The sequence below is a fragment of the Lipophrys pholis genome (genome assembly GCF_963383615.2).
Source record: "Lipophrys pholis genome assembly, chromosome: 21".
NCBI classification, from domain to species: domain Eukaryota; kingdom Metazoa; phylum Chordata; class Actinopteri; order Blenniiformes; family Blenniidae; genus Lipophrys; species Lipophrys pholis.
This window is the reverse complement of record NC_137649.1, coordinates 15,151,728-15,162,367: the sequence shown is the minus strand read 5'-3', so window position 1 is coordinate 15,162,367 and position 10,640 is coordinate 15,151,728. Positions and strand designations below refer to the sequence as shown.

General features: G+C 42.4%; 1 protein-coding gene across 2 annotated transcripts; it reads right to left on the bottom strand.

The window, feature by feature from the left end:
• Positions 1 to 4,830: 4,830 nt before the first annotated feature.
• Positions 4,831 to 8,922, bottom strand: cep57l1 (centrosomal protein 57, like 1). Of its 2 annotated transcripts, none has more exons than XM_080491240.1 (11): positions 8,753 to 8,922; positions 7,907 to 8,063; positions 7,636 to 7,824; positions 7,400 to 7,524; positions 6,618 to 6,728; positions 6,454 to 6,531; positions 6,146 to 6,232; positions 5,991 to 6,053; positions 5,642 to 5,892; positions 5,411 to 5,555; positions 4,831 to 5,322 (listed from the first exon to the last, which is right to left on the bottom strand). In XM_080491240.1, the coding sequence occupies exons 1-11, from the start codon at positions 8,771 to 8,773 to the stop codon at positions 5,116 to 5,118; spliced, it is 1,434 nt and encodes a 477-aa protein (XP_080347366.1). In that variant the 5' UTR covers positions 8,774 to 8,922; the 3' UTR covers positions 4,831 to 5,115. The 2 variants fall into 2 exon arrangements, with proteins under 2 accessions (XP_080347366.1, XP_080347367.1); XM_080491241.1 differs by having other exon boundaries at positions 7,400 to 7,521.
• Between the last annotated feature and the right edge of the window lie 1,718 nt (positions 8,923 to 10,640).

Genomic DNA, 10,640 nt, shown 5'->3' with positions numbered 1-10,640 from the left:
TTTAGCGTGTCGGTAGCGGCTTTGTCATTTGTCGGGAATGTTTTCATTTTAAATGCCTTTTTCTCGCTCATTAGTGCATGCTGGATGCTTGGAGTTGTGATTCCTCGCCCCTTTTCCTCCTCGCGTTTGCTCGAAGAAAAAAAAAAAACACTTGATCATTTGCGATTAGCCCATATGCTAGTTGAAAGAATGCCTTGAAACGGTGTGCATTACGCCAAAGTTCTCAGTTTTTGGCATGGAAATTAAGCATTGCACCGACGAGCTTTGCTGTGTGACTTTGCGTTTGTGAATATTTTCATGGCTCAGCCAAAAGATTAAAAAAAAAAATATATATATATATAAAAAAAATCTGCTTGTTTAAATACTCAGTCTTGAATATAACTAGATATCGGAGGAATAATCACCTTGTTTTCTATGACCACAAACGATAAGAAATTGAGTTTTTGCTTGCATTATTTTTGTGCGATGACGTTTTCTCTGCTGCTCACCATCAACACGCCTTTCTATCCGACGGTCACCTGGAGGCATTAGGCTACAGCCCAAAGACACAAGTGTGGCGGGTCGGCTGCAGGAGTTTTGCCTCAGCCGCAGCCATACATTCACTCCCTGCATGCGGAGTCGTCCCCCCCCCCCCCCCCCTTTCCCCGGCCCAAACCAAAAGTGAAACGCCTCCAAGTCTCATGTCCTGGCCGTTTGCGTGGCCCGCTGCTGTGTCGCCTCCAGATCTAGTCTCGCATTCGTTCAAAACACAGTCACATGTTGACGTCCAGCAGTCACGGCTATCTAATGTCCATCGTTGCATCTCTTCCAAGTTACTCAGTTTCTGCACCTATTCAGGAAAAGTGCCTTATTCAGTTAATGACCGCATAGAGTTGTATTATAGAGTGATGCCGCATGTTTTGAAGAGCAAACTCAGCACTTTCAGGCCCCTGTGAAGTGATTTACTGTGTCGTGTTCAGCTTAGACGTCTGTTATGTCACACCCAGCCTTAACTTCTTAATCAAATCTATGACGCTTTTTCTGGTAGCAAGCTGTCCAGGCAACTCTGAGGCGACTTGTTTTTGATTTGCACATCAAGATGGAGACTCGGTGGCATAGTTACGCTGCTCAAATGGCGGTAATCACATGAATGGGAGGGATTTTTAGGAAAGATGCAGCCTGAACAGCTTCTCACCAGCTTATTTTAAGAACACCACTCGTCAGTAATGTTGTAACTACCAGATTGCAACATTTCCTTCATAGTGCAAGCAGGCGCATTGGTGAGCTGTACTTCGCTGCATTTGAAATGGTCATTGGCTGATTGCTCGTCTGTCCAGCCAGATTTAAAAAACGATTCCACCTTCAGCGGGTGTACCCCAGGTTTGATCGGCACCTTGTCGAATGTTCAGAGGGAAACACCCTGCCAAGCCATTTCTATTAGAAAATGCAATATTAGAAATATAACTTAGGCAATCATTTAGCAAAGATGAAGATCTGGGTGAATGTGTCCATAGATGCTCAATAAACGGGGGATGTGTAGTTTTCATTTCACCCAGTCTTAAAAGTCATTCTTATAACAAAGAGCTTTCTATATATATATCCTTTTTCAGCCTTGCAGTGTTTAATTCATCGTTCAGAGTGATGAGTGATCAGCTTTCTGCCCTGTGTCTTTATTGGGTGCACAACATCTTTGACCAGCCAATTAAGAGGCTGTCTTTTCCTCTGGCTTTTCTCACTTTCTCTCTCACACACAAACACACACACACACACACTTGCAGGTGCCACAATGCCTCTGGTAATGTTTTCTGTCCCCCACCCTGATCAAGCTTTTTCGTTTTGAACTTTTCTTTTTTCTTTTTCTCGTCTTCAGTTTCACAATGTTAAATCAATAAAGTTTGAATATTGTTAAACAAACGGTCCTAGTCCAATTTTTTTTCGACACTCTGAAGGCAAAGATTGGTGAGGTGGATAAACGGATGTCAGTGTTTTGCTTACTTATCTAGTTGACCTTTGAATCTGGTCGGGTGATGGTGGCCAATTTGGGAGGGGGAGGGGGGGGGGGGGGGGGGGGATGTTGAAGTTACCAAATATGGTTACTGGTCTGCGACAGGTGACTCGACACGCTGGAGACTCTGTTCCTGAGACAGTAGGCATCTGTTTTTAAGGATTAGATGTAGGAAAATCAGGGAGAGCATGCAAACTCCACATAGTCTAAACACCACCGAGAAACTGACATTGCAACTTGACTCGTGTCAACATATCAACCAGTCACAAGAGGAAAAAAAAAAACAAACAAAAAGAAACCCCCATAGAAACCACCAGTGTGTTGAAAACAATCTGCTAGTTTCGTACTCCAGCCGTGTTCCTGACGGGACACTCAGTTCCCGAGGCTTCAGGGAGATTTCTGCTTGTGTAGCAAAAAAAGATTCTAACGGAAACGTCGGTGAGCCTGTACACTGTCGAGACTCCAGCTCCAGTTCTCTACATTACGTCCATGAAGTGTGAGAGTGTGTGATTTTTTTTTTTTTGTGCTGAGCACAGTGTTATTCTTTTCAGAGTTTCCCAGAACCGAGGAGAGGATGTTTAGTTTCATTCGTCACACAAGTTCATCGCAAGTTTTCTGCAATTCCGTGCTTTGTTCCATGTTTAATGCAAGTGGGGTGCTCTTGGATATCTCTTATTTCATTTAGTATTTATCCTTTTTTTTTTTTTTGCATTGCAAGAAAAGGCATTTATTAAATGTGGCCACAGGGCTGATCTTGAGCCGAATAAGCCTGACAATATTACAGATTGAAAGCAACAACGCGCTGCCCTTGTGTGGCCATATTTAGAAAAATCCTTGCGAAAGCTACTTAATACTCATTCACTGAGGAGAGAAAGCAAAGCTATAACCAGACGTTCACAGTTTAGAGTGCTCGGTCCCTGGGCAAGGCCATTTAGCCCCAACTGCTCTGGCCTTGCTCAAAGTTGTGCCAAAACAAACATGCAGGTCACGTGATCTTTGCAGCAACCCTTGAAGGGAGCAGCTGAAACACACCTCCTACAGTCAGGAGCCTTCCCTTTTTCCATAATGTAAGCTTTCAAATAAGCGATCGCTGTTAAAAATCGAAACCAAATCAAAAGATATAATTAAGTCAGTAAAAGCTCTAATTAAATAGACACACACCTCAAATAATCGGATGTGCCCCGTTTAGATGCACAATAAGTAAAAAAAGATGGAATAATAGAAAAGGTTTCCAGTCACCCACTCCCTCTTCTGTCCCTCCTCCACTTTACAGGGTGTTTTCTTGTGAGAGCGGCCGTCCTAACAGACAGTAATGAGGAGAGAAGAAGCTCAAATGGTTCTTACATTATTTGTCAGCGTGTCAAATGGCTTCATCGAACTATATTCATTTAAATTTAATTAATTTAAAATCCATCAGCTGGGAGGTGAAAATGGTGCAAACGCCAGCAAACAGTGCTTCTGTTGTTGTTTTCATTGTAGGCTGTTAAGAGATTTTAGTCGAATGTTGCTGCTTTTCTTGTTTGACTGCTGCGTGACAAACATTTCTGAACCCGATGACGAACTTAAAGCCGTTTTAGGGACAATGCTTTCACATACCTCCCTCTCAGGACACATGGCTACTATTCGGACAAAAAGATGGGTGTAGTCACACGGTATCAAAGTTGCACGGTCAGGAGAGTGGCGAGGACAGAGCCGCAGAGAGATCTTGACTTAACCTGATTGTTGTGTCCAGCCATGCCCAGTAATCTAATATTTGAGCAGAGAAAAACAATGCATCAGGCCTCGTCTCTCTCAGCTCTGTCCATTGAACAACGCAGTGAACTCTGGGTCATGACAAGAAATCCGGCACAACGCCGCACACCAGGAAAAACCCACAACAGCAGCCATCAACCCCAGTATTTCTCTTTGTCATCCAGCTATTTAGAGACTGACCTGTTGGATTGGTTTTTGTTTTGTTTTTTTATTCCAAAAGTGTATTTTAGCCATCTGAAACAATACAACACTTCAGAGTTTATATGTTGAAATGAATGGTGGGTCACCATTCCTGCTTGTGTCCCTGCGTCATTATTCACTGACACCATAAATGTGGATCATGTCCTGATATAATGGAGATAATTTCAGGAATGTCATGAGGCTGATTCACGTGTCATCCCATGTAGGGTGGCTGACTCGAATAAACATAACGAATGTATCCCGTCATCCGACCAAAAGATGTAGGTTCACTCCCCGACATGAACTGTGGAGAATAGAAGTGTTTTGTTTTGTGTGAAACACAGGTCCTCCTCCCACATGCAGAGGGTGAAGAGCCCTCATCATTTGACCTGTGCCGAGGCCGGGCCACATTGACTCAGCTGTCCGACCAGCTGCTGCTACAGAGCTCACTCAGCATTTCATCCTTCTCCATTACCGTTTCAGACAGTGACGAGATTGATGCTGCAAGCAACATCATCGAGTTATATTTCACTGCAATACAGACAATTACATGTTTTTCCAAAGGAGAACACACCATATGCATTGTGCTGATATAAGTTGAGTGCTGTCATCTAGTGGTGGTTCTAAAGAAGTCCCACGAAAAGCTGATAATTGATGGCAAATGTTGCTCCAGAAAAATCACAATAAAATGTAAAGGGGACTTTCATAAAAACAGTGCATTAGACATCACAGTGAACACAATAAAGTAGTGAATAAAATGGAAAAAGAAAAGGGGAGTAGTAGAAATGAGGGCGCAGGACTGATGGTTTCTGGTTGTCAACAGTAGAGGGACGAACTATATCATGGGATATACCAAGTCCAACTCTTGCACTTTGGCATTAGTTTGAGATTCTAAACATAAAGAATACCCACATGCGGAAAAAATAGGCTTTATTAAAAAAATTTTAATGACTCACATATTATTCTATCATTCAGGTTCATACACTCAGTGAAGGCTGCCTATGTGCAAAACTTGAAGCACACATCTTTTAAGGCTTTAAAAATGAAGAATTAGGTCCTATGTAAAGCAATTCATTTTCTATTCTAAACACAAGCAGAGACTGGGAAAATGAGCCGTCAGGAACCAGAAGGATGTCTGTTGTGTGCTTCATCCAGTTGCAGCATCAATATCTGTCCTCACAAGGGTCCGTTTGCGAAGCTCATGTTTCCCAGGAGAGGTCGTCTTGTCTTAGGCTGTTTTTCAGCTTCTGGGTCTCTCTGAGAAGCTGCCGGTTGGTTTGAATTGTTGTGCCGTTCTTTGCTCTCTGTTTGGCCGTAACGGGAGAAGGAGCAGGCGGCTTGACGCCGCCCACCTTCTTGGCTTTGTGTCCTTCGGCCCCCTGCTGACTCTGCGTGATTTTATGTACCTGTGGTCAAGCAGAGGAGATAAAACATCAGGATCAACTCATACGTGCTTCAAGCTCAGCCTGTGATCCTGAACAGTCCGTTTCGTACCGTCTCCTGGTGTTTGCGGAGCTTCGTGATCTGAGCGCCCTTCTCCTCCATCCTGGTGAGCAGCCGCTCCAGGTCCCTCTCCAGGTCCCGCCTCTCATCCCGATGTTCTGCTGCATCGAGCTGATGCACCAACTCCTGATGCTCGCTGCCAAAAACATCAACGTGGACTGAGATGCGTTTGCCTAAAATTTGTGGACGAGCAATTACACAAAACAAAAGAGTTTTCCTCACAAGCTCATCTGTCCGAGTTCATCTTGCAGAGCCAGGAGCAGGTCGGAGAGCGAGCCCAGCGGCTGATCTGCTGGCCGGCTCTCCGGCCTCCGGGCGGAACCGGCAGAGGAGGGAAAGGTCTTCTGGAGGCCTTTCTTTGCTCCTGACCTGTGCAGCGAGCTCACCCGCTCACACAGCTGAGGCTGGTGGTGTTTCATCATGTGCAGGATACTTTGCACGTTGGCGTGGACGGAGTGGCTCGGGCTGGTTGACTAGAACACATCCACACAAAAACAAGTCGACGAGCAGGATTTTCAAAATGAGAAAAACAAGCTCATGACATGCTTTGCAAAGACGAGCGCCGACTCACTGTTCCTGCTACAAAAGGGAATCGGATTTGCTTTGGGCTGCCAGTCACCGGCTCATTTTGTTTCTGTTGAAGCAGAGAGCTGTTGTCACTGCCAAGTCCAGAGAAACACTCGTCTCATTAGCAACATCTGATCAGCTTCACGAGTGAGGAAATACTTTTGTCTTCTTCGTCTTCTTTTTTGGTTTTGTTTCTTCAGCAGCTGGCGCAGACAGTCGAAGGCTGACGTCAAACTCCCTCTGCAGCTGGAGGCAAGGAAAAAAAAAAACACGTGGGTTCAAACCACAAATAAAGAATTCTTCAGAGCATTTCTGTGGAGTATTGAAGAACCTGCTACAGTACAACATTGTGTAAATCCAAGAGCAGCTGAGGATTTGCATTGCCCACCATACCCACTTTTAGCTGTCTACATATTAGTTTGAACGCTACTCTCTTTCTGTGAAACACTGAATTGACTGTGACCGACCTCCTCGGCCTTCTCCTGGACGAGTTTGCGCTCATGCTCTTCATGCAGTAGTTTCTGCTCCAGAATAGAAAGCTTCATCTGAAAGTTAAACACAACCTCACATTGAGATAGAACCCTTCACGAAGCCTGCCGACGGCCACATGTACTGGGAAGCCCCGGGATACCTCTGCCACAGTTTGAGTTTTGCTCAGTTTGAGACACTCGGATTCAAGTTTCTCCAGCTTCTCCCGCTGAGTTTGGCTGCTTGAGCTGCTCGTCTGCTGCTGCAGTGAGGCCTTGTGAAGAAAGGAAAAGGGAAATGGAGATTATTTGGCTGTATAATGTCAATAACATCTAGAAATACTTCCAGATTCTAGATCGCATAAGTGTTAAAATATGAATGTTACATCTGATGATACTGATCAGCTTGTCAAACTAGAGGCTCGTCTTAAAGACATAAGAGTCTGGAGCAGCTGTGATTTCCTGCATTTGAACTCGGATAAAACAGAAGTCGTTATTATTACCCCAAAACATCTGAAACAGAAACTTCTATACAGGTTTCTTCCTGTTCAAAGGGGTTTTTTAATTCCTGCTGTCATCTATGCTTGCTCATGTGGAATAGTTTGAGGTTTTTTTGCCTATAAAAGGGCAATGTGATTGCTACAGTATGTTGTTCCTGACGCTATATATATATGTATGAATTTGAAATATTGTTTCTGTGAAATCTGTAAACGAACTTCAAGGATGATCACAGTGAGGGACCACAAACATTTCATCTTCTCAAAAATAGGGTCAAATCGAAATAAACTATTTCACAATGGCTGGGAACTGGAGCTAAAAATTATGTGTCAAGAAACTAAGGCTTTTGTTAGTGCATGTGGATAAAAATCTATTTTAGAACTCAAATATATATCCAAGAAACGTTTTTCTTGTGTTACTGTTCAGTAGTTTGTGCCCTCTGGGCTACCTGGTCTTGCTTTAGAGAAATCCTCTCCTTCTTGGCATTTTCAACCATTCTCCTCATGTATGCCAGCTGCTTCTCCAGGACCTGACAGCGAGCCTCTGCCGACCGCAGTTTGGAGTCCAGCTCTGCTATCACAAGGCAGACATAGCCGTGAAAACACTGAACGTTTTAAAAAAAATATATATTTTAAGAGCTCGATGAAGCACAAAGTTCCTCCGTTTCCACCTTCTGTCACTTACCTTTCTTGGCAAAGCGGTCGGCGTCATTCAGGCCGGTTGGTATTTCACCGGGTGCTGTGTGCACTGCAGTGGCCTGCTGATGCTTTTGGGCATCAAGAGAAAACTGCCTGTAATTTTTCTCTGCTTGTTTCCGTTCCACCTCCAGCTTCCTGATTTTCTCCTGGAGGGTCTTCAGTGCAGCAACAACAGCTGAAGAGGAATGCACAACAATTAAGAGGGTGATCATATTGGTTTATTAGACAACAAGTTCAACATAAAACATGTGCTGTACCTTTGCTGTCAATATTGGGATTGGGGCTGGACACGTGCGAGTCTGAGATGACGCATGGTTGTGAAGGGAACTCCAGTTGTCGCGACACTGAAAGTATCTTGTCTGGAGGCTGGTAGTAGCTCCCGATATAACTGTTTTTGGAGGGTGAATCTAAAACCTACAAATGACAAGAAGAGCAGGTTTAGAAACGGGTTGCAGCTACTATAAACTAAATATAAACGGTCGGATGTAAAACAAAAGGAAAACGTTAATTAAAGAAATCCCAAAGACCAAGATTAGATCTGTGACAATATATGATGCAAATCCTAATGCTGTAAAAAAAAAAAAATTGTAGTTTTAGTCATATTTGAACCTTATTTACAAATGGAATGCAGGAAATAGACATGTCATGGTTTCTAGCATGTGGAGGACACATTCACAACACAACAGTGCATCTTTAATCAGGGCAAGATTATATTCACCAGATGGGACACAGGTTTGCGTCACATTTATTCTATTGGAAAATTTGCATTTACTTATTCACTATACCCCCACATATAAAAGTATATATATTTTTTGGCAGGGGCATAGTTTAGCATACGTCTGTTTTCTCACTAATAGACAATAATTAAATTTTTTTTACGTGTTTTAATAAGGGATGCAATTTTAGCTGTCTGTTTACATGTTTTTTGTAGTTTTTGTTTATTCCCACAAAGAGATAAAGAGAAACACTGAGACAGTCGATGAGATAAACACAACAGATCCAAAAGAAAAGCATAATCTGATGGTGACGGACGTCAACAGGCGAAAGTAAAGAAGCTAACGCGTTAGCCACACTGTCAGCTAACTGACTCGTTATAATGTTACCTGATCGTAGTTTGTGTCCATATTGTGATAAAAACAAAATGGGCGAAAACAGCTTCAAGACCAATCGGGTGTATAGCGAACACCCCCGGGCGTCGTAAAATTATTATTTTGAACTGACTGTTGTCACCAGCGAGCGTCCAGTCCGTGTTTTTAAATTTTCCCTCCTCTCTGCCGCGCTGCGCACACATTGGTTCCGCCTGCGCACTTTTTACCCCCCAACCCCACCCACCCCCACACTGACTGTAGATACTGTACGTCTCATTACCATTAACCCTTAAAACTACGTCTTTTCCGAAACTTATCACTGCCAGAGGGACAAATTGTGACCAATCATGTATATTATCGGCATATATCGAAGTTAAGGCATTTTCAACTATTTTAATTCATTGTTTATGTTAACTTTGGTATCTCAGACGATACATCATGAATATAATGGTAGAATTTTGAAACAGAAAACACTGTTTTGAAAATAGGTCTATTCCAAAGTTGATTTGTGAAATACATGTCAAACAAGTAAGGACAGAGGTGGGAAATCTAACAGTATTCAGTCAATAATACAATGTCAAAACAATTATCTTCATCTCTTGTTGTTTATTTATTTTTGTTTCAATTGTGTTTGCTGTTAAGGAGAAAAAAAGAGAGTTCTGTATTGATAAAAATCAACAAATGGCCAACTACTGACAAAGTGAACTTACAAGGGACCAACAAAAAACCCCAAACAATGAGTTAGTGGAACATTTTGCAAGTGATTAGATAATTTCCCTGCAGAAAGTCATAGCCTAGTATAAAACTAACATCATGGAGAGGCTGAGTCAGAATAACGGATGGTGAAAGAATCAACCTTTATCATTCTTTGTTACCCTATTTACAACATGTGACACAGTCTGACATCACTCCACATTGAACAAAACATTTCAATAAAATGATCATCATATTTAAAATGACATACTGTCCAGATCACATACCACCGCACTGAAGGAGGTGAACAATTCTGTTTACAAGAGCAATCTGCTTCCATGATTTATGACCATTTTGCTGTATATCGGTAGCCTGTGTACATTCTTCAGCACATTTCCCTACATGTCCTTGAAAATCACTCTTCCAACTGTACAACAAGCCATGCAAAAAGATAGGTGAAATTTGATGGTGATGCAAAGGATACACATCTAACGAATCGGTCTGTGTCTGTTAAAATACGGGGAACATGACTTTCATGTATTCAGTTATGTTATTAAGTGTTATGTTATTAAGTGTGTGTGTGTTGAAAGTTCTCTGTAGATTGAACTGAGACCTGATTCGGTTAAGAAAAATAAGCACATATAAAATGCAAAATTAATTATGTAAAGATATACACCGTTCAGAGCTGTTTTCTGTTGTTGTCTTTTCTGATCACTTGGGCTATTTTAGTTTTGAACAGAATCTTTAGATAGTGCACTAAGCAATCATACTGTCAACATTTGCACAACAGTGAGCAAATAGTTTGCTGCAGTATTAGGCAAAAGGTCCTGTTCAGGCTGCTGACCGTTGCTGCTGTCGGTTAAACTAATAAGGTTAAACAGTAAGTGGAAATCTTCAGAATCTCCACCTTTTTCTCCTCTGGCTGTTTTTCTTGTCGTTCAGTTATTTCTGATAAACAAGCGACAGCTGCCGCCGAAATGCATGACGGGAAATGTAGTTATATGAGCTCATGAACGAGAAGGAAATACACACCGAAAAACTTCAACTCCCATCAAGCAAACCCTCACAACTTGAACACCTCCCATCAGCCAATCAAATGCCGATATTCTTATAACCCCGCCCTAGAAACACATTAAGCCTTACCGATTGGCTTAACCTATATGCCAATCACATGTTTACCCTCAAGTTGTTGCCTATCGCTTCTACCCTG